Consider the following 26,173-nt stretch of genomic DNA (forward strand, 5'->3'; position numbering starts at 1 on the left):
CAGCACTACTTCCAGTTTTCTAGTGGTTTATTGGAGATAAGATTCTCACAGAGTTTCTTGCCCTGGTTTGCCCTGGATGGCTTTGAACTGCAATGCTCAGATCTCAGCCTCCTGAGTAGCTAGGATTATAGGCGAGAGCCACTGGCGCCAATTGGAAAGGGGTAGATTTGTGTATACTTAAGTGCTTATCTTAAGGTCCTATAAAGCAGAGTTTGGCTGGTGTTTTGCTATGTGTTTTTCTTAAGTAAGGCTCAATTGGCACATAGCCTCCTTTATTCATCTATATACTAATTCTTTTATGAACCACAGTCTGAGAATGTATGACCCACAGAGCCTAAGCTATTTACTGACCAGCTCTGTATAGAGAAACAGCCAACACTTAAGTGCATTCTGAAAGAATTGGTGTCAGTCTGTATTTGAATTTCTCAGTAAGAGCTGTCATAGTCCTGATTCATTTAATTTTGGATTAGGTGAGAGCATTTGTGTTAGATTTTTGTTGAAATAAGATAATACATAGTGGGCTGGGAAGGTGGCTCAGAGGTAGAGTGCTTGCCTTGCATGCATGAGGCCTGGGTTTGATTCTTCAGCACCACATAAGCAGAAAAAGCCAGAAGTGGCGCTGTGGCTCAAGTGGTAGAGCGCTGGCCTTGAGCTGAAGAGTTGAGGGACAGCACCCAGGCCCAGAGTTCAGGCCCCACGACCGACAAAAAAAAAAAAGACATAGTGAAATGCAGATACTAAGCATGCCATTTGATGAATGGATACATGTGTAAACCATGTAATCAACACCTCATTAAAAGATAAAGAAATGTCAGTGACCTGTTCCCTGCTTACTTTCCAGTCCTATAGACAACCACTATTTGGATTTCTGTTACCAAAGGTCAGTCTTTGAGCTTTATTGAAATAAAAGCAGGAAGTATGTAAATTCTTTTGTGTCTAGTTTCATTTACTCAGCATTAGTGTTTTTGAAATTCTTCCATATTGCTGAATAGGAGGAGTCTGTAATGGAGAAATATCCTTTTAAAGTTCTCTTTTCTCCTGTTGAAGGACAAAGGAGTTTTTCCAATTTGGGGTCTCTTGGTATAAATTTTAGAGAATGTATGTTCATTTCTCACAGAAGAGCTGCCACAATATGAAAATGCTATTTTTATATGTCTGTAATTGTTCAAATGCCAGATTAAAGTGAGTAGACCTGAACCCATAGAATTGTAGTGTCTCAACTCTTTTTTTTTGTCAGCCATGGGGCTTGAACTCTGGGCCCAGGCACTGTTCAGTTCTCAAGACTAGTGCTTTACCACTTGAGCCACAGTGCAACTTCTGGTTTTCTGGCTAATTGGAGATAAGACTCAAAACTTTCCTGCCCAGACTGGCTTTGAACCTCAATCCTTAGATCTCAGCCTCCTGAGTAGCTAGGATTGCAGGTGTGAGCCATTGGCACTCCTTTTTTTTTTTGTTTGTTTTTGTTTTTGCACCAGTCCCTGGGCTTGGAAGGGCCTAAGCTCTGTCTTTGAGCTAGAATTCTCAAGTCTATCATTCTACCCTTTGAGCCACAGCTCTACTTTCAGCTTTTTGGTGATTAATTAGAGCTAAGATCCTGCCTGGAATGGCTTTAAACAGTAGCCCTCAAATTTCTCACCCTACTAACTTCCTAGGGTTATAGGCATAAGCCACCAGCACCTGTCAATCTCCTATTTTGAAGTCTCAGAATAGGGAATGGGAAAATCTGTTCTTCTTGCAGTGAATTAGCAAGATTACACAATATGTCAGTATAAAAAATCACTTGAATTTCTATGTAAGCCAGTTAGAAAATTAGGTTTAAAGAAAATATTTATAGAAATACCAGATACATTAAATATCATACAATCTACTAAAGCAATAGTAGATCTTAGAAACAACCTCCTTCTATAGAGAGAAATTAAGAAGACTTAAATATCAGTTCTTAAAAAAAACCAGTATTGGGGCTTCAGTGGTAGAGCGCTTGCCTTGCATGGCCGAGGCCCTGGGTTCAATTCCTTAGCACCACATAAGCAAAAAGGAAAAAGCCGGAAGTGGCGCTGTGACTCAAGTGTTAGAGCTCTATCCTTGAGCTGAAGAGCTGAGAGACAGCGCCAAGGCCTAGAGTTCAGGCCCCATGACCAGACCAAAACAAAAAACAAAAAAAAAAACCCAGTATATGCACTCAGTACAGTTCCAGTCCTAATCTGTACAGTGTTGTTGGTGCTGATGGTGCAAATATAGGAATTGTCCAGGTAAGTCTGAAATCCATATAGAAATGCAAAATCCTAAAATAAAATAGCTAAAACTGGGCTTGGTGGTAGATACCTATAGTTCCAGCACCTTGGAGGCTGAAGCATGAGAATAGTCAGTTTGAAGCCACATAGCAAGACTCTCAAAAATTAATTAATTAAAATAGCAAGACAGTATCAATGAGCAAGAAATGAGGAAGACTTACATGAAGGTAGCATATGTATATAATATATATACACACATATGCCTATTTACACATGCACACACTATAAAGTTATAGTAGTAAAGAAAGGGTGGTCTTTTCAATAAATAGTCTGAGGTTAAATGGATATATATAAATCCATTTGAGAAAATAGAAAACCTTGGCTCCTATTTTACCGTATAAACAAAAACTTAAATTGAGTTGGGTCATGGGCCTAAATGTGGAATGTCAAACTTCTAAAAGAAAACATGAGGCTATCTTTACAACCTTTTGAACATGATAGGGAAATAAGCATAAAAATGATAAATTGGACTTCATTAACATTAGCAACCTTACTTCCCAGAGGACATTAAATGAGCCACATACTCAAGGTATTTGCCATGCATATATCTAATATGTGAGTCATATCCAGAATACACACACAGATACCTTCTTAAAAAATCAATGTGAAAAAGACTGACAATAACTTGTTGTTGGTTTTTTTTTTTGCCAGTCCTGCGACTTGAACTTAGGGCCTGGGCACTGTTCCTGAGCTTCTTTTGCTCAAGGATACGACTTGAGCCACAGTACCACTTCCAGCCTTTTCTGTTTATGTGGTACTGAGAAATTGCATGTCAAGCACTCTACCACTAAGCCACATTCCCAGCCCAACTTGTTTTCTTATTGACAGAAAACTGAGCAGGTACTTCACAGAAAAGAACATCCATCAAAAAATAATTATTCACCTTCATTACTCTGCAGATTAGAACCATAGTGGTCTATCAATCACCAAATTAAAAGGGTTCAATACCAGGTTTTGGCAAGTACCAAAGGCAACTAGAACTTGCCTGCTAGTGGGACTATAAATGGAGAGCATTTTGGAAAAAAGTCTGGCAGTTTCTAGTTAAACACTATCTACCTTTGTTTCATCTACTTCACTTCTGGGAACAGACTGCACGTACCTACCAGAAGACATGCAAGTGTTTGTTGCATTATTCCTTCTGACAACTAAAATGGTGCTAGGCAAACATATATGCACAATATGATTCCAGTACTGTGAGTTTCAGAATGGGCAAAAGGTCCATCTTTGTCTTTGTCAGGGATGACTCGCCAGAACCCAGCAAGCCATATTTGAGTGGTGGGTACATGAATACATAGATTTATATCTCACAGACTTCTGCTGTATACAGAGTTACTTGCTGCTAGTGCACAAGATGAGATTATTGGGGGAAGAGAGTGGAGTCAGGAAGCTGGTGCTGAAACATTGTGTTGTAGTAGCAGTACTAGGAATTGAACTTGATCCTTGTACTTGTTAGGCAGGTGTTCTACCATTTGAACCATGCTTTTGGTCCTGCTTTGTGATGGTTATTTTGGAGATGGAGACCTGAGGATTTTTTTGTCTGATCTGGCCTCAAACTTTGATCCTCCAGATCCCAGCTTTCAGAGTAGCTAGGATTACAGGTGTGAGTACCTGGCTCATTAATTATTATTAAGATAGAATTGTCTCTTTTCCTGACCAGGTAATATGCCTGCACCACAGTTTTATTTTAGGCTTCCTTGTAGTTGGATGCACAATCTCATATGGCTTCCCTAAAGTGAGATGGAACCTTGTCTTCTGCTCAGGCTGGTCTGGAACTGTAATACTCACATTCTCAGCTTCCCAGAGGCACAGGTGCCTTGACCCAGCATAGTTTTTGATCAGGGAAGACTACTTAAGGAAAGGGATGAATGTACACTGAAACATTGCTGTCTTAATAGACTTAGTATAAGGTGGGATGAAATCCCTTACCCAAGACTAGAAATTATTTCAGATTTAGATTTTGGATACATTATTTATACAATATAATAAATGGGGATTGGACTAAACATGGAATTGGTTTGAGCTTCATGTATACCTTATACATATATCATGATATCTAGATATATACTGTTTTGCTTGTTTTTATTATTATACATTAATTGTGCAGAGAAGATTATAACATTTCCACACATTATTGTATACAGTTTTGGGGAGTCTGAAACCAGGACTCATACTTGGTATCTGATGCTTTTGCTTATTTATTGGCTGGCACTCTTATCATTTGCCACGCCTCCAACCCCTACACAAAATTTTTAATAGTTTTGCTCATGAAATAGTTGTATTGAATTTTTTGCTTGCAACATCATATGGGAGCTAAACAGTTTTGAATGTTGGGGCCTTTTGTATATGAGATTTTCAAATTAAGAGTGTTCGTCTGTAATATTGAAAGCCTGTTATACAGCAGACTGATTTTTGCTTTCTGCTTTGTGTCTGTGAACACTGGGATAAGTCAATAAACTTAACTGGAGAAATGATGCTAGAGGTTGTTGTCTTAGAAATTAGAGCCAATGGGCTGGGAAGGTGGCTCAGTGGTAGAGCGCTTGCCTTGCATGCCTGAGGCCCTGGGTTCGATTCCTCAGCACCACATAAGCAAAAAGAAAAAAACCGGAAGTGGCGCTGTGGCTCAAGTGGTAGAGTGCTAGCCTTGAGCTGAAGGGCTCAGGGACAGCGCCCAGGCCCAGAGTTCAGGCCCCACGACCGGACCCAAAAAAAAAAAAAAAAAAAGAAAGAAATTAGAGCCAGGTGCTGGTGGCTTATGCCTATAATCCTAGCTTCTCAGGAGGCTAAGATCGAGGATCACCATTCAAAGCCAACCTGGGCAAGAAAGTCCATTAGAGTCTCATTTCCAGTATAAACAACCAGAAGTGGCACTGTGGCTCAAGTGGTACAGCGCTCTCCTTGAGCTGAAATACTCAGGGGACAGCACCCAGGCCCAGAGTTCAAACCCTATGACCAACAAAACGAAAAAAGAAATTAGAACAGCTGGCATTACAAAAGTCTAAGAAGGGCTGGGAATATGGCTTAGTGATTGAGTGTTTGCCTAGGATGCACAAAGCCCTGGTTTCGATTCCTCAGTACCACATAAACAGAAAATGCCTGAAGTGGCGCTGTGGTTCAAGAAGGTCAGGGACAGCCCCTAGGCCTTGAGTTCAAGCTGCAGAACTGGCAAAAAAAAAAAAGTCAAAGAAAGAATAATGGAAGGTGAGTGATAACAAAATATACTGTGCCTATGTATAAAACAAACAACAAAAATTGTAAAAATGCATCATTTTATGGCCTTGTCTTAAGCTTGGAGTTGCTCCCGCTGAGACCCAGGCTAACAATTCGTCCTTGTGTTGCTATGGTGACAGAAGCCATTGCGGTTTCCTGGCTGTGTCCCCGCTGCAGCTGGAGTGGCAGTTTCCTCACTGAGCTTCAGTGGAAGAGCTTTGTTTCTATCTGCACGTGTTCTTCCACTGCCACTGAGCCCTGACAGATCTCTTTTGTTGCTCTTCCCTTGTAGTGAAGACTGAACCAGAAACTCCTGGGCCAAGCTGCCTTTCACAGGAGGGTCAGACAACAGTGAAAACAGAAGAAAACTCTGAGCTGGGAAGCTATGTCATTAAGTAATTATTCCAGTCTTTTTCTAAAGAGTTTTATTTTGGCCTTTTTATGATGCTCTTCAGTCATGCCTCTGATGGTGAGGGTGTGTGGTGCTGAGCCTCTTGGGAATGATCTGTCCCTGTAGATCGTTAGGGGCAGCACTTGATTTGTGGCCTTGGAAACATCTAGTGGGATTCCAGAACTCTCTTCACTTGAGTTTCTCAACATGAACTCCTGGTGAATCCTTAGCACTCAAGTGTTCACATTTGGTGACTAGGTATCCACACAGCCACCTTCACTTTACACAGCTGCCTTTTCTCCCAAACGCTTCCTTGGGTTTCCTACTGTCCTACCTTTGACCATATACTGTGAAGTGTCTCCAAATTCTGGGGACAGTAGAAACTTAGCCACGTTAAATAACATGGCAGATGGAAGCATCGCCTGTAATAACCTGAAGGCAGGCATTTCTATGAAAGAACTTTTCTAATCCCTTTGCAAAAAAATTTTTTTTTTTTGGGTCCAGTCGTGGGGCCTGAACTCTGGGCCTGGGCGCTGTCCCTCAGCTCTTCAGCTCAAGGCTAGCGCTCTACCACTTGAGCCACAGCACCACTTCCGGCTTTTTTCTTTTTGCTTATGTGGTGCTGAGGAATCGAACCCAGGGCCTCATGTATGCAAGGCAAGCGCTCTACCACTGAGCCACCTTCCCAGCCCCCTTTGCAAAATTTTTTAACTTTAAAATATAAATAAAATATATATGTATTGCCAAAATGTATTTTGGATAATTTTTAAACATAGAATACGCTTCCTTTATGAAGAAAGCTCTCTGTTAGAAGGAAAGGCATGCTCATACTATGGTTTTAAATTTTAATGTGCTCAAAAAGGGGAATTATAAATGTATGTGTCTGTGTGGTTAAAAACTTACGTGTACTCCCTGCTTTGCTTTCTCTCATCCTTCACAGGATAGACCATTTGGAGACTATCCAGCAGCTCTTAACAGCAGTAGTAAAGAAGATTCCACTTATCACTGCAAAAAGTAAGACAATTATATTGAATCTATGGGTACATTTTTGAAGTTATGAACTCCTTGGAGTTATTGTGTCAACTTATACCTAGTATTGCAAATTAACACTGACTGACAGTTATGAGGGTTTAAATAGATATATACTCATTGCAAAGGTCTTAGACATTACAGTATTTTGGCTATTTTTTGAAGGTTTTCCCTGTTCAATCTGCAGAAGAATGTTTCTATATTTAACTTTTGTATATATAACTATAAATTGTTATCTAAATAAAGCTGCATTTTTATATTTAATAATATGGAATATGAAGCTAACATTTGCCCACAGTGTGCCAGGTTCTGTGCAGGCCCATTACATTTACCATCTTGTTAACCAGTCTCATGTAATAGGTAGCATCTCCAGTTCACAATGAAAAAGTGAAGTTAAGCAAGGGTAAGCTTTGGCAAGGCAAGATACGGCCCTAGTTTTTAAGCAATCCAAAGGAAAGTGTGCTGCCCCACTACCTGTTGTTAGCAAAATTGAATGATCTGCACTGTAGCCACAGTTGTCCTGACTGAGGGGACAGCCCTGTTGGGTATGTTTACTAGAGGGCGATTTCACAGAGTTAGAGGAGGACTTGAGGTACAGTCCTGCCATGTGCACTGGGCTAGACCCAGCACAGACTACTCTGCTTCTATGTGTTCCTATTATTTCATCAGCTGCTTGGCAGTACCAAAGAAACTACTTTCCCAAGGAAGATGTTGTTTTGAGTACACAGGAATGAGATGCCTTCTCTTTTAAGGAGAAAATCTTGTGTGTGTACTGTACTTGAACTCATCCAGCAAGGAACACACATTGATAAACAGGTCTGGGACATGGTAGTTTTTCCTGCAAATGAGATTTGGTCTAAGCCATAACAGCTTTATTTAGGATGTACGGGTTTGTGCTTTCTAGGTGAAGATGCCAGCTGTTTTTCTGCAAAGTCTGTGGAGCAGTATTATAGCTGGAATATCGGGAAAAGGAGAGCTGCTGAGGTAAGCTGTGTTTGTCTGTTACATGCACAGGCCTCTGCTGAGAGCCTGGACTGGCTTTGAACCATGATCCTCAGATCTTAGCCTCCTGAGAAGCTAGCATTACAGGCACGAGCCACCAAGTGCTGGCTTGAGGGTTTTTGTATGCTAAAACCAGTATAGCAGCTATCTTGCCAGATACACTAAGGCTGTAAGAAGCTGTTTATTTGGGTATTTCAGAAGCAGTGAGAGGTTGCTGTGGTTGATTTGGGGAAGAAGGGAGTGGGAAATATAGGTGAAGAGCCTTAAATGCCACACCCAGGAGTTTCTGTTGTATCTTAGAAGAATTAGGAAGCTGATAGAAGTTAAACTCTCACGGCTGGCCTTTCACTTGAGCCATACCTGTATTTCTAGCTTCTTGCTGATTAATTGGAGATAAGAAACTCTCTCGATTTGTCTTTCCAGGCTGATCCTCAGATCTCAGCCTCCTGAGTAACTAGAATTATAGTCATGAGCCACCATTGCCCAGCAGCGTGGTAGTTTTTATATTATGTAGCTTGCTTCAATACACAGCTCATTAAGTTGAAAGATTTAATGATAGTTCAATTTGTTTTTTTAGTGGCAAAGAGCAATGACAATGAGAAAAGTCTTACAAGAGATACTGGAGAAGAATCCAAGATTTAACCACTTGACTCCCCTTAAAACCAAGCACATTGCTCACTGGTGTCGCTGCCATGGCTATACCCCACCAGATCCTGAGAGCCTGCGGAATGACGGGGACTCCATTGAGGATGTGCTCACCCAGATCGACAGTGAGCCAGGTAGGCCAGCAAGCTGCCCGGGTTTCCCTCGCAGCCTGCGGGACACTTGCCTACCTTGAGTCCCCCAGCTCACCATCGGCTGGCTACAGATGAAGCTGCCATGGAGAACCAGAACCTTCACTCACCTCTCCCCATGACATTCCAGACTGTCCAGTCCCCTTCAGATACTTGTACCCAAGCATTTTGAGTGCTATGTTCTGGCAGAGAATTGTTTAGTTCTTGCTGTCTAGCAGGCACACACTGTTCATTTCAACATCATTCTTCAAAGTGTACTGCCTGTTCCTTGGAGACTCCTAGCCCATGTCCTTTCCTCACATAGAAGTAACTTCCTCTTCCTCTGTGACCTTAGGAACTCCCAGTGAACAAGCATGCCCTGTTTCCATGAAGATAGGGCCTGTGTCTTATCTTACCTTTTACTTTCTCTACAAACCTGACTAGGAAATATGTTAGCTAGCGTTGGAGTCACAGTGAACAGTTAATAATGTTGCAGGTAAAATGAGAACATAGACAATTGCTGGATTTTGGCAGAGTGGGTAGAAAATGTATTTAGGGAAGAGAGGCAGTTGAATGTCACCTTAAAGAATAAACTACAAAGCTGGGTGCTGGTGGCTCAGGCCTGTAATCCTAGCTACTCAGGAGGCTATGATCTGAGGATTGTGGTACAAAGCCAGTGCAGGCAGGAAAGTCTGTGAGACTCTTATCTCCAATAAACCACCAGAAAACCAGAAGTAGTTCTGTGGCTCAAGTGGTAGACTATGCTAGCCTTGAGCTGAAGAACTGAAGGACAGTGTCCAGGCAGAGTTCAAGCCCCACAACCGAAAAAACAAAAACAAACAAAAAAAAAGAATAAGCTCCACCATCCAGTCAGAGGGAGCCTGCAGCTCAGAGGTGGAGGGTGGGGTGTGGCTTCCTAGAGGCCTATCTATGTAGGAGGCCCCTTCCTTTCTCTGATCTCTTGCAGTACTTAATTAAAATACCTGAAGCTTTCTGTCAACATGCCTGATGGACACAGACTATCTGTAAGACAGAAAGTCATTCAGTGATGCCCTGCCACCATCTTGCAGGGTGCTGAGAGCCCAGCCTATGCTTGGGGCTGGACCTGGACCTCTTCATCAGTGAAGTGGCAGGCAGTGGCTGTTTTTGTGCGCATGTCCTTATTAAATCTGGCACACAGTACACATTCAGATATAAACAGTACTACTCTTAGAGCGGTGAGGATGTTGTGATTTTTTTTTTTAATATAATCTTATTGTTAAGGTGTTAGAGGGGTTACTATTTCCTAAGTCAGGCAATGAGTACATTTTTTTTGTTTTTGTTTTTTGCCAGTCCTGGGGCTTGAACTCAGGGCCTAGGTACTCTCTGAGCTAGCATTCATTCTACTACTTGAGCCACAGCACCACTTGCTTTTTCTGTTTATGTGGTACTGAGGAATCGAACCCAGGGCTTGGTGCACAAGCACTGTACCAGTAAGCCACATTCCCAGCCCCATGAGTACATTTCTTTTGGGACAATGTCACCCCTTCTTTCGCTTTCCCTGTTTCCCCCCCTCCGATCCCTGCCCATGTTAAATGCTTTTTATATTATTCAGTGCGCAAAATTTTCCAGATTTTAAAGATGAAATCAAATCAGTTAGACATTCCTATTGGGAACGGGGCCTGGTTTTTGGTGTCAGGAGTTGACTCTTAGGAGTCGAGGATATCCTGTTTGTCTTAGGTGGCAGTGGTATCACATAGAATGCATGATGCTGTCTGCTTTCCACCTTAGGAAGCCCTAGCTCTCACCATGGAGATCATAGAACTTTACAATGGGAAAGGAGGTCAGCTCCCTGGAGACTGTCTCCTTCCTCACACTGTTTATCTCAATGAGATAAATCCTTTCCTGTGGTCACCACAGCTGTCGTAAGACTGATTACCTCTCATTTAGAGTGCCCATCATCTTTCTCCTCTGCCAACAACCTCTGCCGGAAACTGGAGGACCTACAGCAGTTTCAGAAAAGGGAACCGGAGAATGAGGAGGAGGTGGACATCCTCAGCTTGTCAGAGCCATTAAAGGCAAACATCAAAAAAGAGCAGGAAGAGAAACAAGAAGAAATTAAGTTCTACTTGCCACCAACTCTAGGCTCTGAATTTGTTGGTGACATCACACAGAAGGTAGGAGCTCTGGCCTGCGGTGTTGGCAGATCATAGACGCCAGGTGTAAGGTGTTTAGCCTCATAATTTGAGCAGCCTGGTGATGGAAATGCATTACCTGTTACCCAGCTGTGCTCTCTGTGCCTCCTCTTTGCATGTCAGCACTCAGCAAGGTTAATTACATGGGAAAGGTTGCTTGTTGAACATGGGCTTGAAGCAAAAATGTCTCCATACAGACAGTTCAGTACTTTTCATCACTTTCATGTAATACTTCCAAGTTACACTTCAGTGGGTGATCTTTCCCCACAGCTCTATAGCTCCCAAGTGAGTGCTGTGGTACACATGACCCTGATTACAAGGGAGGGAGCTATTTATCCACTCCCCATGAAACTTAGTAGCTCTTTAGCATCTGCCACTGGCAACTGCTCAGGATACAAAGGGAAAGACAGTGTTCACTCACTTATAGGGGAAGATGGAACAAGATGTAATTTCCAAGTTTGTTACCTTATGCCCTTGACTCTGGTTCCTAAGCCTTCCAGAATTTTGTATTTTCAAATTCCCAGGATATCACAACTGTGCTATTCTGCCATAGAGATTTGGGAATAGAAACAATATTTGAGTTTTATCCAGAATGTTTGTAGAGTCCTCCTTCCAACCAGGCACATCTTTTGTCAGAGGAGTCTGCCTGGGTGGAATGAAGCTGTTTTTAATGTAGAAATAAGAACAAAGGCTTTTTTCTGCCTTTCCAGATTGGAATCACCCTGCAGCCCGTGGCACTGCACAGGAATGTGTATGCATCAGTGGTGGAGGACATGATCTTAAAGGTGGGTGTCTGCTGGCAGCAAAGGGACTGTGAATGTGAACCATGGCCAGCCAAGTAGATCAAGGCTGTTTTGAGTTGTGGACAGACTTAGAAAGAGAACACAGATGATAGGGTTGTGGGTTTTGTTTTTGTTTTGTTTTTTTTTCCTTGAGTTTAAATTTCCTTTTTTTTTTTCTCTTTTTTCTTTTGGTCTGTCTTAGGGCTTGAACTCAGGGCCTGAGTGCTGACCCTAAGATCATTGTGCTCAAGGATAGTGCTCTGCCACTTTGAGCCACTTCTGGTTTTCTGGTGGCTAATTGGAGAGACTTTTCTGCCTGGGCTGGCTTCAAATCGAAATCCTCAGATCTCAGCCTCCTGAGTAGCTAGAATTACAGGCATGAGCCACTGGCACCTGGCTTTTTCAGTTTTTTTCCTTTGGTTTTTAAATTAACTAAGTCATGTTTCCTCTGGGTATTAAAGCATCTTCCAGAATATTTTTGCTAAGACCATTCTTGAAGATACTTTTTCTGGGTTGGAGATGGAAACTGGGCCTTGTGTACCCTAAACAAGTGTGCCACCACTGAGCTTCCAACATCCCCAGCTGTGAAAGTATTTTTCTTTTTTTTTTCCCTTGGCCAGTCTGGGGGCTTGAACTCAGTACCTGGGCACTGTTCCTGAGCTTTTTGCTCAAGTCTAGCACTCTACCACTTGAGCCGCAGCATCACCTCCAGCCTTTTCTGTTTATGTGGTGTACTGAGGAATCGAACTTAGATCTTCATACATGCTAGACAAATACTGTGCCACTAAGCCATATTCTCAGCCCCAAAGATATTTTTTAATAGCCATATTTTGTAGCCATTTCAGGTGCTTTACAGGATAGGATTCGGTGCTCTCATTGTTTGGGAATTGTCAAAGACAACACAGAAACAGGCACAACTGTCCTGTCCCTGGGCAGTAGTTGGGAAGCTATTGTCTGTGTGCCAGGCTTAATCCTAGCTCAGTTCCTTCCCTAGCACATCTCCTCTATCAACAGAGATATGTTGGTAGTAGCCCAATTCAGGATTCAGCTCTTTCAGAATCATGGACTCTTACCTTGGTAGTTGTTTTCAGACTTACAATTTTTTGTTGAGACTTTTTGATCCTTAAAGTTTGGGTGAGGGTGAAGTCAGATCCAGCCCTCCTCAAGAGCAGGCAGGTGACCATTTTGACAGTAACAGCATCTTCTCCTGTAGGCCACAGAGCAGCTGGTGAGTGACATCTTGCGACAGGCGCTAGCTGTTGGATACCGGGCAGCATCTCACAACAGGTATTTTTCTCTTTCTCTAGCCATGTTCTGACAAGTGCAGCTATTTCCCAGCAGTTTCATTGCCAAAGATGTTGTACAGTTAAATCAGTTCAGCAGATTTTTGTCAGTGCTTGGGACATTCCTTGAGCCAGATAGACTCGAAAGTCTGTTCTGTCATTCTGAAAGCCTTTTGGCATGAAGGCTCAAGCTTTGCTAGAGGTCCCTGCCCTCCACATTACAGGGTGGGACATGGAGCAGCTCTGTGCAATTAAAGTTAGTAACAGCACCCATTATATGGCAGACATTAGGGCCAGTATTTACATATTTACCATTTTATTTTCATTCCGTTTTAGAAATGGCTTTGAAGGGTAATGTTCTTTGCTTCCAGAAAAATGATAAAATTTAGATTCATACTCAGGTCTCTAGCACTGAAGCCCTATGTTCACTAGCCTCTGCTGATTATCTCTGACGGGGCCTTCAGGCCTGAGAAAATGTAAGTAGGCCACACCATGCTTTTCTAAGGAAACAAATACTGTTTTGTTTTTCCTTTATGCTAAAGACTATCATTAATTTCTCATATTATAAAAGTGCCTAGGGACATGAGGAAGCTTTTAAAACAGTGTTAGACTGTGCAACATTTTCATACATCAGACAGTGGAAGTACTGAGAAATAAAGGAAGGAGGGTGAAGAGTTCCAGTCCTGCTGCTTATTGTCCTTGAAACCAGGAGTGAGCCAGTACCTTTCATGGCCCCCTGCTCACACTACTAGGCCAGACACTACCACTTGAGCCACATCCTTATTCCTTTTGGTTTTTTTGGAGAGAGAGAGAGAGAGAGAGAGAGAGAGAGAGAGAGAGTGTATGTGTGTTTATCCTAGGGCTTAAACTCGGGACCTGGCCACTCACACTGCTAGGCCAGACACTACCACTTGAGCCACATCCTTATTCCTTTTGGTTTTTTTGGAGAGAGAGAGAGAGTGTGTGTGTGTGTTGATCCTAGGGCTTAAACTCGGGACCTGGCCACTGCCCCTGAGCTTTTTTTTTTTTTTTGTCGGTCGTGGGGCTTGAACTCTGGGCCTGGGCGCTGTCCCTCAGCTCTTCAGCTCAAGGCGAGCGCTCTACCACTTGAGCTACAGCGCCACTTCCGGTTTTCTGGTGGTTTTATTGGAGCTAGGAGTCTCACGGTCTCTCCTGCCCGTGCTGGCTTTGAACTGTGATCCTCAGATCTCAGCCTCCTGAGTAGCTAGGATTACAGGCGTAAGCCACCAGCGCCCGGCTGCCCCTGAGCTTTTTTTGCTCAAGGCTAATGTTCTATTACTTGAGCCACAGGTCCACTTCCAGCTTTTTGGTGATTAATTGGAGATAAGAGTTTCACAAAGACTCTTCTACCCAGGCTGACTTTGAAGCATATTCCTCAGATCTCAGCCTCCTAAGGAACTAGGATTACAGGCATGAGCCACTGGTCTTGCTTCCTCTCCAAGCATGTACCTGTACTGTGATCCTTCTCTCCCTCCCTTCCCCCCTTACTGCTGTAGCTGGGATAATAGGTGTGCTTGCCCGGCTTTGGGTCTTGCTTTTTTTTTCCAAGCTTGCCTAGACCTACTTGGTTCTCCTACTTTATAAAAGCCTCCCACACTGCTGATATTACAGGCATGCCCCACCACATTCAGCCTTTTCATTGTAATAAGAATCTCACTGTTTATCTTAGCTAAGGCTTTGAACCATGATTCTCCTGATCACTTCCTGAGTAGTCAAGAGACTTGGCCTATGTCTACCATCTTTTTTTTTGGGGGGGGGGGTGTCCGGTCGTGGGGCCTGAACTCTGGGCCTGGGCGCTGTCCCTCAGCTCTTCAGCTCAAGGCTAGTGCTCTACCACTTGAGCCATAGCACCACTTCTGGCTTTTTTCTTTTTGCTTATGTGGTGCTGAGGAATTGAACCCAGGGCCTCATGCATGCAAGGCAAGCGCTCTACCACTGAGCCACCTTCCCAGCCCCTCTACCATCTTTTTAAGTGATAGGAAATAGGGTCCCAGAGTTCCATGGTACTTTGATATTCTTCAGACTACTGAAACTAAATCACAAGCCTATTCTCTCCTATCCTACTTTAAGTTTCTTTTTTTTTTTTCTAGTCATTTTTTTATTCAGTGTTGGAATATTTCTCTTTCCTATGAGTGGGAAATGAGATTTGAACCCTGAGTTTGAGTAGGATTGTGATTGATGGTCAGCTGAATCTTTCAACAAAATATAAGGCAATTCAGGAACAGGAGAGAAAATGTACCTGGCACTCATACCCCAAAAATGCCCCCTAAATCATTGCTTGGCACTCGTCATCATCCCCTTCCATAAGCCTGTGCAGAGAATGGTCCCTTTGGTAAATTGATAGATCTGACAGCATTACACCTGGTAACATCTTTGGGTTGTTTTTTGTTTTGTTTTGTTTGACCAGGATTCCCAAAGAGATTACAGTGAGTAATATCCACCAGGCCATTTGCAGTATTCCTTTTCTGGACTTCCTCACAAACAAACACATGGGAATATTGAATGAGGATCCATGAACACAGTGAACATGCTCCTAGGAAAGCAAGTTTTGAAGCTCTCTGAAGTTCCTGAACTGTGGTGACTCTTTTGTTTGGAGAAGGTCATTTTCTGTGGCAACCAAGCTATGGCCTCTACCCAAGTGAGTAACAGCAGTGTCCAGTGCAGATGAAACCCTGTAGGACAGATTCTGCTTCCGGGTTGTGGAAGAACATGGAGTCATACCTGCTCTGTCACCTTGCATTCTTCACTCTTACGGCTCCAGGAGCAGGGCTAGGCCAGTGTACCAGGCTCTCCCTCCCTCCCTAGCTGTGCTGGGGGAGAGGGCACCATGGGCTGAATCCTCAGGAGGTGGAGGTGAATGTGGCAGGCTAACGGTGTCACTCCCTTGGTTGGCTGGGGTTATCATGAGGCGGTGGTAAGCTCCATGTAAGCAAGTGGTCCTCTCCTACTTGGCCTAGCAGTGGAGGGCTGCCCTCAGCACAGGTGAGCCAGTTACAGGAGGAAGTGGTACCATGCAAAACCACAAAGTCCTTGGAGGCTGTATACTGAGCAAAATTCTTTTTCTGTGGAGCACAGGAGCATGATGGCAGTAAAGCAGCATCACAAGGTGGCAGGCCCCCAGTAGAAGGCAGGAAGAGGTTTGACCATGCCCACCATGCTGCAAGGAGGGGATAGAGAGCATCTAAAATCCGAAGCTCTGGGGGGAGAGTCATAGTGGTGCCCATGTGTGTCATGCCCCAGATATGTGGGCTGCGGGCCCTTCTGCTGTTTTCTCTTATGTGCGAAGCAGCCCTGGACAAGCTAGGCCAGCCTTATTGGTCCTCAGTGGATCTAGAACCCTGTTCTTCTCTGCCAAGGTTTTCCCCAAGTTGAAAAGTGTTTGACAGAAACACTGGTGAGTGTCTTTAAGGTTGAAGAAATAACGACTCAATTGCTCACGCCCAGAGGGGAGACAGCAGTGCTCAGAAACAAGCAGAGTTCCCCGACCCCCACCCCCAAGGGGAGAAAGAAGTAGGCAGAAGAGCAGTTAGCAGGGCCACTGCGGTGTCCAGATCTGCAGGGGCCTTCTGAGTCTTCTCATGGTTTATATCAGGAGGACAAAGGAAAGAACTTACTCTCAACTAGAAACCTGCTCATATTCTGCTTGAAGAAAATTTGAAACCTTTAAATCAGAATCAAGAAACTATTCAAGCAGTGTAATTTAGGTTTCATGGCTCTCACACAAGTCTGTGTCAGGAAAATAAAGCAGGGAGGTGGCTGGATAAAATCTACCTTAATTCAGCATCTAAAAGTTACAAATGCAGAAGAAATCTATTTGATAGAGCTTAGGACACTCTTGGCACATGTATATATAAATGTGACAGTACTGGGGGTTTGAACTCAGGGCTTTGAGCTTCCTAGGTTGGTGTGATACTGCTGGGCCACACCTCCATCCCTCTGGCTTAGTAATATTAATTACTGGCTCAGTGATAATTATGTCAGTACATTATGTCAGCACATGAGGTTGAGACATTGTATACATAACCTGCCACAAGCAAGGCTGATAGGCCGGTGAGTAGATGTGGTCAACACCAGGACTAAGACCTACAGGGTGGAAGAGCCAAATAAGAACAGATTCATAATTTAGCACAGGTATGGAAACCTAAGGAGATTCCCATTTAACAGTCTCCATGTATTAACATTTTAAATGTATTTCTATCATCATTTGTAACCTAATTGTGTAAGTCTACAATAAACATTTTAGTATTTGTGATGAGTTTTGTGACTTTGGAAGGGGCTTCCTTCCAAAACGTGTTGCCCAACTACCCAAAATAAAAGATGATAGTTACAGAAAAAAGTCTTTCAAAACTTGGAAGGTGCTGCATGTTGACCAAGACATAATTGTATCTGATAAGCAGCTGGGGGCAAAAGAATACAGCATAAATGAGCTCCATTTCCTGCAGGCCAAGACAGAGGGAAACTGTCAAGCAAACTGGCTTATCTGGTGAGATAAAATTGGACAAGCTGAGGTCCGGAAGTTGCTTCTGTGACACAGTCCTTATGCTACGACCATCTGCTGTCACATGGCTAAAAAAATAACAGTGGAGAAACACTGGAGCTGAGAGGCTCTGAAAACTTTAGTTTTCTGAAGGCAGTAATTTCTACCTGGAAGTAGCTTTTTGGGACACCAGACTTTACTGGATCACACTGAGAAAACCAAGTAGGCTGGGGGAAGCAAGAAAAGAGAGCCAGGCTCAGCCCTGTCTTCCCTAACACTAGTTATCTCTGCCAGGGTGTGGAGAGCAGCAGGGCTGGGATCCATGTCATGGGAACAAAAAGGGTCTCCCTGATTGAAGGAACCCTGCATGAGTGGCCAGACTCCTGCACATCTGCCTCAAGTGGGCCCTCCATCATCCAGCAGACCCTCTTTTTTTTTTTTTCTTTCCTTTTTCTTGTGCCAGTCTTGGGCCTTGAACTTAGGGTCTGGGGCAGTCCTTGAGGGTTTTTTGCTCAAGGCTCATGTTCTACCACTTGAGCCACAGCTCCACTTCTGCCTTTTGGGTGGCTAGTGGGAGATATCAGAGTCTCAGTCTTTCCTGCCTGGGATGGCTTCAAACTGCAGTCCTGAGAACTCTTAAACCTACTGAGTAGCTAGGATTACAAGCATAAGCCACTGGCTTATGGGAGCCTGTCTAGCTTTTCATAAAAGCTGCTGTTGATTGCTTGAACTAGAGCTCCATGCTGTGGAAACTGAGAAGCAGGACCTTGATCTGGATGATTTCAAACCCCTTTGACCTGGGAAAGGAGCTTTCCACTTCCTTCAAACATGCCATGGCTTTGCAGCAGTTCTGTAGTGGTCACTTCAGTTCATTCATGTTGAACGCTTTCTGTAGGCTACAATTAGTTAACAGATTGGATGGTTTATTATTGTTCCAAATGTAACTATTTTGTGGCAATTATAATCTCACAGTTATTTGGAATAACTGAGAGTGGTTTGAAAAGGCCTTGTACTTGCTAGGAAGGTGTTCTACCACTTGAGCCACACTCCCAGCCCTGCTTTTTATTTTTAAAAACTTTCTTATATATAATACAAAAATGCTTAAAATTTTATAGAAATTTTAACAAGTATAATAAAGTATGAAAAATAGCTACCCATGGGCTGGGAAGGTGGCTCAGTGGTAGAGCACTTGCCTTGCATGCCTGAGGCCCTGGGTTCGATTCCCCAGCACCACATAAGCAAAAAGAAAAAAGCCGGAAGTGGTGCTGTGGCTCAAGTGGTAGAGCGCTAGCCTTGAGCTGAAGAGCTGAGGGACAGTGCCCAGGCCCAGAGTTCAGGCCCCAAGACCAGACTCACCCCCTTCTACCCCCCACCCAAAAAAAAGCTACCCATGATGCCTTTCTCAGAGATAGTGGTCAGTCTCAGTCATTTCCTGCCATCTGCATATAGTGTCTGTGTAAGGTTGGTGTAGACTGGATGCAGCTGAGACTTGACTCAGGTGCTACTGGGGTCCTAGACTACTGTGGGGCACAGTGGGGAGCAGATAGGTGGGTTTAAGAGCCAGGTTTCCTGGTAACTGATGCAGCCTGGCAGGGAAAGCTGTGGTGTTGGGGTGTCCATGCAGGGCAGTCTGCAGCACTGCAGAGGTCCTGGATAGCATTTCACCAGTGCAGGAAGGCTCTGCAGCTGCTAGTAGGAAGGGGCAGGACTTGTTTTGTGCCAGCCAGGGGCAGTGGAGCCTGCATCCCCAGGCAAGAAAATCAAAGCATCAAGTGTGTGGGCTTCCCAGTGGGCCCTGGGAAGGGCTTGAGTGAGGCTGTGGGCTTGAGGCCCTGTGGCCCAGGTGCAAACTGGTTGGCACCAGGGTAGAGATGCTGAGGAAAGAAATCACTCAAGCAGCTGCCTTGGGAGGCTTTACTGTGCTCATCCTGTGTGCAAGCTTGAGTGCCTAGTAAACCCGCAGGTTTGGGTGGTAGCAGCTTTGCTTGTAGATGAAGCCAAAGGTCCCACAGCACACAGCTAGCAAAAAGCACAGCTGGCACCCAGGACCAGCAGCACAGGCAACCCTTTCCCCGTGGTCCTGGGTGAGGATGCTCACAACATTCCTGCAGGACCTCTGTCCCTTAGCAAGGACAGCTTAGATCTCCCTCTACATTAAGGTTCTTAGTATTGAGAGATGGGATTAAAAAGGTGTGAGAAGGTATTCATGTATTCACTTAAAGACATAAATTAAGAAATCAGAACAGTACATTTTTGCATTTTAGTAGTCAGACTGCAGTTAATCTGCTCACCTCCCACATTAAAATGCCCAGCAGGCAGTCACTCAGCAACACGGAACATGCAAACCAGCGAGGGAACTGACAGGTCCCTTCATGCACAGCAGTCCAGTCTAGCTTCAGACTGACCCTCAGCCCCACGTGTCCTGTGCTGCTGTGCAGGAGGCCTGTGCCTGCCTCAGCCAGTACCTGGGGCGCTGAGTTAGGAAATGCTCACTTCCGGGTCTGAAACCTGAGTGCCACCACCAGGAGCCACATGCTGCATAGACAAGAGCCCCCTGCGGGCTGAGAAACCACCCTGCCAAAGTTGCTTCCTTCACTGGGGGGAGACGTCCATGCCACACATATCAGCTCTTCAGATGTTTGCAGGGCTGATATGCAGAGCAGGCCAGGCAGCCACACTGGCTGGGATTTAAGACCTAAGGGCCTTCTAAAGATGAAGAGCTACCCTTGCCACAGGTTCACTGCAGGAGCGGGGGGGGGGGGGGGGGGGCAGGGGTGGAGGAAGGGCTGGTGATGAGGCCACATTGCCACCAGCGCTCCCAGTGCTAAGGCCTGTGCATGTTGGTTCCCTTCTAATCTTTCCTGTGTTAAAACAAAGTGGGTAATAAAATACAGGGTCCACCTTTAGAAACCACCACAGGTAAATGAAACTTGTACTTTGAATACTTCACTCATCCCAAGAAATGGCTTGCTGAAACATGGGGATCATCTTGGCTGTGAAGAAATTGTCTTTGAAGCCCCGTGATCCCTACTTTTCTTTGGGAAACATTCCCGGTGATTTAGCATCACTATGCTGTCACTAGGAGATGAGAACCTTCCATGACTGAAACACCCGAGCCATTGTAGGAAGACACTAGGATACTGCCCGGAGTTACCATAGGCTATAAAATGAATAAAACTATCATGCAACCTGGGGAAGCCACCCAAAGTGGGCTTAACTGGTTCTGCTGAGGACCTGATACATCCATATTCCTCAGCTTCCTGAGATGTAAAAGCCCAAGGAGGCCGAATGGCAACTGTTAACAGGAAGTCTTCACATGAGGTTGGCAAGGCCAAGTGGAGCTGGTGATGGTGTGTTCCCTATACCACTCCTCCATGCCATCGCACTCAGACCCCTCCTGATAGAGGACTGAGCCAGGCTCTCAGTCCGGGGCCCTGGCAACAGCAGTCGGGCCTGAGCCTGCTCCTCGGTGCTCTGGCAGCCATGGTGTCTGCTGCCCACCCAACCAGGGCCATTACACATTGAGAATCCTCTGAGCTGGAGCTTGAAAGATGGCTGACGGGTTAGGTGTGAATTTCTTCCTCACTTCAGGAACCTGAAAAGCAAAACATGGTTACATCCATGAACTCAGTTCCACCAACCCAATCTCTTCCCTTCCCTCAACACAAATGCATACTTGGGGACGAAACACAAGACTTTACCTGTGGCCCAAGTACTAAGCTACGACGTCCCCTCCCAGCACTTGTGAGTTGGATGGGTTGGGATTTTGGAAGGAGACCCTGCCCACCAAGAAGCCAACACTATAGACACGCACCTGGCTAAAGACAAGTGCTTGGTTTTCTGTTAAGGTTGACCAGGCACTGCTGTCCTTGATCTTAATGCCATTTGGTGCTACCAGAATCTGGCTCCTAGATCCCTATCCTGTAAAAGAGATATCTGGGGCTCCAACCCTTGCAGCCCTGCCCACTTGGACTGACCTGGAAAGCAGGTCCAGGACTGCCATCCCATCCAGAGGTGTGGGTTGTGATGACCTGAGCTGGTTTTGCCTTGGTGGATCTTGAGGGCTTCACCCCGGTCCAAGCCTGGAACTCTTGCCTGTAACAGAAAAATAGAGGCATAACCTTGCACAGTCATCAGGGCCTTGGAGTGCAAGGCCCTGGCCCCTGCTGCGATCCTGCTTCAGCCCAGCTGACTCTTCATTCTCCTTACACAGGCAGTAATGGCAGAGCAGGTGGCCCAGACAGACCGCACCTGTCCAGCCCTTTGCCTGAGTGTTTGCCAGAAGTCCTTGCCAGCCCTAACCTCTAACTTACTTTCATGGTACAGGTGACAACAAACCCAGTAAGGGCAGAACTCAGCACCTGGGCCTTATTTCCCCCCAGAATGGCAACCTCTGGTATGTTGGGCCTTAGCAACAGGTAAGTCCTGCTGTCTAGTCTTGAAACTTCCTCCAGAGGCTAGGCCACTTATGACTAGAGGAAGTGCCAAGCCTAGACAGTCAGTCCCCAGCACAGCAAGGTTCCCTGTACCTGATTATAATAGGGGGCTTAAGAAAGGTCAGCATTCTCAAGAATGTATGTATGACATGTGTATATTATGTAAATGTGTATGCATTTGGGAGTGACTGATAGTGGCCATCTCAAAAGCTGCAAGATGGCCTGGCTTTTGCAGGGTTCTAGGCGTTTTGAGGAATGGACTTGTGAGCTTCTTGAGACTCCAGGTAGGGGGCAGATCTGCGTGGGGGAAGCCAGTTCCATGGAGGGAAGGACAGAGATGTTACAGCCCTGTCCCATGTCCTATGGGCAGCTTTTGGTTGGAAGACTTAATTGTTCAGAGCCAACCAAACCTCTATTTTGTTTTCGGTGCCAGTCCTGGGACTTGAACTCCGGGGTTGAGGTTTTGTCTCTTAGCTCTTTTGCCCAAGGCTAGCACTCTACCACTTGAGTGAGCCATAGCTCCACTTTCGGCTTTTTTGGTGCTTAACTGGAAATAAGAGTCCCATGAACTTCCCTGCCTCAGCTGGCTTTGAACCATGAACCTCAGATCTCAGCCTCCTGGAGCAGCGATAATTGCAGGTGTAAGCCATCAGCACCCAGCTCAATTTCCCTGCTTAGACGGAGCTCAGGAAGGCTGGGTTCCCATGATCACACTGCCTGGTCAGTACAGCACTTGCCTGTGCACTGGGCTGCTCGTGCCCCTCTGCAGCCCACGCTAGATGTGCTCCGGCCTGGCCTCAAGCCCTGAGGTCAACAAAGGCGCCTTTTCTTCTTGGCAGCAACACAGCTGGGGCCTTGCTGGGAGGTCAGCATGGACAGGGAGGGCAGTGTCTGTCCGTTGTCAGCACTCAGGGAGCCCTGGGTGCCAGGAAGAGGGCTGGGCCAGGCTGTCAGGTAGTTTTTGCTTCTGAAACTGCAAGATTCAAAAGACCAGCTGCCCAAACCATCTGCTGCTCTGTCTCCTAGGGAAGCAGGTCCTCCCCTGCGTGTGCCCTTCTGTCCCCCATCACCTGAGCTGAGCTGCTGTCCCAGGCAGGAAGGGTTCAACACCAAGGCCTAGTAAGATCCCTGGGCCCACACTGGAAGAGGCCGCCCTGGCAGAAAGGCACTTTAGTGGGACACAGAATGGACATAAGATGAAATCAGCAGGGCGTGGTGACTGCCCAGAAAAGGAAGAAGGCAGAGTATGGCTCCCGCCAAGATGATTTTAAAATATAAGCTTGGTTGTGCCCACTGCGTGCCAACCCCTTACAGTGTTCTAAGCACGCTCCTCTACCAACCCACCTCATGGGCCTCAGTCAAAGAGAGAAGTCTAAGTGAGGTGCTAGCAGGTGCCATGACAGGACCCCAGCTAGCAGTACAAGACTTCCTAAGACCATTCCCCAGGCAAACAAGGAACACCGATCTTGCTTGGTGATTAGGAAAAGCAAGACCCTTCTTTTGGGAGAGGATGAGGCCTATGGATTCATCCCAGAGGCCACACTTCTGGGATGTCTTTGAGGTCCCTCTATCCATTTGCTTTCTGAATTTTGTGAGCAGCTTGCTTAGATGATGTACATCTTTCAAGCCAGGTCTCAGAGGCTAGTGGGTATGATGCTGCAAGGAGCCAAGTTCTTCAGTGATTCTGTGTCTGCCTGAGCTGGGGGCAAAGGCCCAATCAGCCAATCTCTTGCTATTCCTACCCTCCAGAGGAGGAAACTGCTGGAGAAGCAGAGTTTACACACCAGAAAGAACTCTGCAGAGGCCCCTTTCGCATCTTTCAGTCTTTTCCACTGCTGGCTTTGGGACCTGGTTCAAGAAACCAGTGGGGCTACACCTTTGATCTCTGAGGCAAGAGGTGGGTTCCTCAGCCTGCTCTGCCTGTCAAAGCTGGATCATCTTGCACTAGCCACTCAGCTGAGGAACAGGGATGGCTAACAGGCTTTGCAGTTTCCCCACAACAAGCATGGAACCTAGTACCTGTGTGTGCTAAGTGGTAGCTAGTACCCATGCCATCTGAGTGCTAAGAGGACTCACGGCCACATTCCAGCTCAACCTGTGCTGGATGGGTGAGGGACAACCCTCGCTACCCCCCGCTGCTCAATACAGGGCTAGACCTGTCTGATCAGGGAGGGCTTCTGTCCCTTCTGCAATCCCACCACTCTGCAAGGCGCACACCCACCAGTGGTAGTCAGACCTGCCCCCTGCCCTACAGGAGCCCTGTCTTCCCTGCCACAAACAGTGCCACTCAAATGCCAAGCAGCTTGACGAGCACCTGTCAGTGAGTACAAAACACACCCTGCTGCCACAGCCACATCAAGTTCCTTAATCAGGGCATACAAGTGAAGGAGCTTGTTCTGCACTTTGCTTCCTTGAGTTGTATATGTTTAAGGGGTCCCATTACTGTGCATGTCGTCCCCCATCCTGTGGCTGTGCTGTAAACAGCCCATCCCCACATCAGGACAATGGCCTAGCTCAAACATCCTTGACCTCCCACCACACCTTCAAGGAACCTGAGGGGGAAATTCCTGCCATAATGGAAGTGTTTAATAGCCTCTATTTAGAGGCTGCATAAATACCAATAAGGGAGTAAGCATTAGGATATATACACATATATATATATATGCATATATATATACACACACATACACATAGGATAAACAACACATTTATTAAGATTCATGTTGTAGAACAGCCCATAACATGGCCAGACATCCACAGTAAGTGGGGGAAAGTAGCAGGGAGAAGGGAGCCATGAGTACTGAGTCCAGTAAGACTTAGCACCGTCGATCTGGGAAGTGGTTGAGGCAATATTGGTTAGCCCAGTTCCATTTTTTTCCCCTACAGTGTTACTTTTGTAAGTGCAGAAGTAAAGGAGGACGCCCCCAGTTGTCCCGCAGACACCCTCCCCTCCCCCGGGACCCTAACATTCCCATGGCAGGCCCTGGCCTAGGGGTGGGGGTCCATCCGTGCACCCCCGGTGTGGCTACGCCCGCCCCATAGAAATTAAGGGGAAGCGAGTTCCAGCTCGGTGCCAGGCAGGCCTTGGGGACCGACCCTCTGCCCGAGGCGGCAGCGGGCTCCGGGAGGAGGGAGGGCGGGAGCTCCCGGCCCGCGGCTGCCAATCTGGACGGCGCCTGCGGTGTCGGGGCGGGAGCGCGACCTGCCCTCCGAGTCCGCCGGAGGCTCTCGAGGTCGTGCGGGGCTTGGGCTCTTCCACCTCCTCCCCACCCGGTCCTCCCGCCCCGGCCGCGGCTCCCCCGGCGCCAGGCCGATACCTGTACGATGTGGTGGCTGCGGCGGCGTCCGCGTCGCCGAGGGGCAGCACGTAGACGCCCCGGGCGGGGGGCGCCGCGCCGCGGCCCCTGCGGCCGCCAGCCCCCGGCCCGCGTCCCTGGGCCGCATCGCGGGCTCCCGCGTCTCGGGGCGCCGCGGGCGCTGTCCACACGCCGAAGTCGCGCTGGTACTGAGTGAGCGGCACGTCCCGGCCGGGGTCCCGGGCGACGACGGCCGGCGACGGGCCCCTGCTGGCGGCGGCGCCCCCCGAGCCCGGCTCCTCGCCCTCGAGGTCCGAGTAGCCGTGCAGGGTCAGCGGCACCGCCACGTCGGAGCGGTCCAGCTGGTTCCAGCGCCGCGCCAGGCAGCACAGGCGGCTGATGCAGGGCCACGCCATGCCGGTCCCCGTGCGCGCCGCGCCGCGCCGCGCGCTCCGGGCCGCGCCGCTCCCGCCCGCGGCCCCGCCCCCGCGGCCCCCTGCGCCGCCGCGGCGCCGCCCCCCAGCCTGGGCTGTGCGCCCCGCAGGGGGAAGCGCCGCGCCGCCCTCCGCAGCTCCCCCCCTGCCCCCCCCCAGCCGCGGTGCGGGCGACGGCCGGGGGAGAGCGGCACCACCGAAGGCCTGCGGGCGCCAGGGGGCACCCGAAGCCGCCCGCGGTCTGCCCAACTTGGATCCAAAGTTCCCCCCAGCCTGTAATGGGCTACGCAGAGGCGGGCGCAGATGGAGATGGCTCCTGTCTCCACTGTTCGGTGCATGATTGTTCCATTGTTCCAATGCAGTTAAGTGAGGGTAACCGTCCAGCTAAAGGTCAGTTTAGTGCAGGACAGGGACAGAAACAACTTCCTAGCCACCCTCTGAAGGCTGAGTCTCCCATTCATCCTCCGTATGCATTGCAGACCAATTGCCAATAACACAGTTGAAGCTGAATTAGCCAGCACTCTCAAGTTTGCACTTGGAAAAGATCCAGTCTGCATCTCAGAGGACTGCGGTACGG

General features: G+C 46.8%; 2 protein-coding genes across 4 annotated transcripts in view; one reads left to right on the top strand and one right to left on the bottom strand.

The window, feature by feature from the left end:
* The window catches only part of Yeats2 (YEATS domain containing 2), a 98,747-nt gene extending 81,542 nt beyond the window's left edge, over positions 1-17,205 (top strand). For all 3 annotated transcript variants that reach the window (XM_070029681.1, XM_070029683.1, XM_070029682.1), the window contains exons 24-31: positions 5,791-5,893; positions 6,830-6,903; positions 7,823-7,902; positions 8,498-8,699; positions 10,623-10,849; positions 11,578-11,652; positions 12,863-12,936; positions 15,361-17,205. In XM_070029681.1, coding sequence (XP_069885782.1) covers positions 5,791-5,893; positions 6,830-6,903; positions 7,823-7,902; positions 8,498-8,699; positions 10,623-10,849; positions 11,578-11,652; positions 12,863-12,936; positions 15,361-15,469 — 944 coding nt within the window. In that variant the 3' untranslated portion in view covers positions 15,470-17,205. The remainder of the gene's footprint in view (positions 1-5,790; positions 5,894-6,829; positions 6,904-7,822; positions 7,903-8,497; positions 8,700-10,622; positions 10,850-11,577; positions 11,653-12,862; positions 12,937-15,360) is intronic.
* Positions 17,206-19,621: 2,416 nt separating this feature from the next.
* On the bottom strand, positions 19,622-25,578 carry Map6d1 (MAP6 domain containing 1). Its single transcript, XM_070028677.1, has 3 exons — positions 25,184-25,578; positions 21,408-21,525; positions 19,622-21,025 (listed from the first exon to the last, which is right to left on the bottom strand). Exons 1-3 carry the CDS (start codon positions 25,576-25,578, stop codon positions 20,945-20,947), a joined length of 594 nt encoding a protein of 197 aa, XP_069884778.1. The 3' UTR covers positions 19,622-20,944.
* Between the last annotated feature and the right edge of the window lie 595 nt (positions 25,579-26,173).

The sequence above is a fragment of the Dipodomys merriami genome, unplaced genomic scaffold (genome assembly GCF_024711535.1).
Source record: "Dipodomys merriami isolate MVZ:Mamm:240054 unplaced genomic scaffold, mDipMer1.0.p SCAF_2, whole genome shotgun sequence".
In the NCBI taxonomy this organism is placed as follows: Eukaryota; Metazoa; Chordata; class Mammalia; order Rodentia; family Heteromyidae; genus Dipodomys; species Dipodomys merriami.

What these genes read in the sequence shown, in the direction of transcription:
- Map6d1 (XM_070028677.1), bottom strand. Translation starts at nt 25,578, where the DNA reads ATGGCGTGGCCCTGCATCAGCCGCCTGTGCTGCCTGGCGCGGCGCTGG. An exon ending in GCAGCCACCACATCGTACAG is followed by an intron (nt 21,526 to 25,183) that starts GTATCGGCCTGG and finishes TTTCTGTTACAG; the next exon opens with GCAAGAGTTCCAGGCTTGGA. An exon ending in GTCCTGGACCTGCTTTCCAG is followed by an intron (nt 21,026 to 21,407) that starts GTCAGTCCAAGT and finishes TTTGCTTTTCAG; the next exon opens with GTTCCTGAAGTGAGGAAGAA.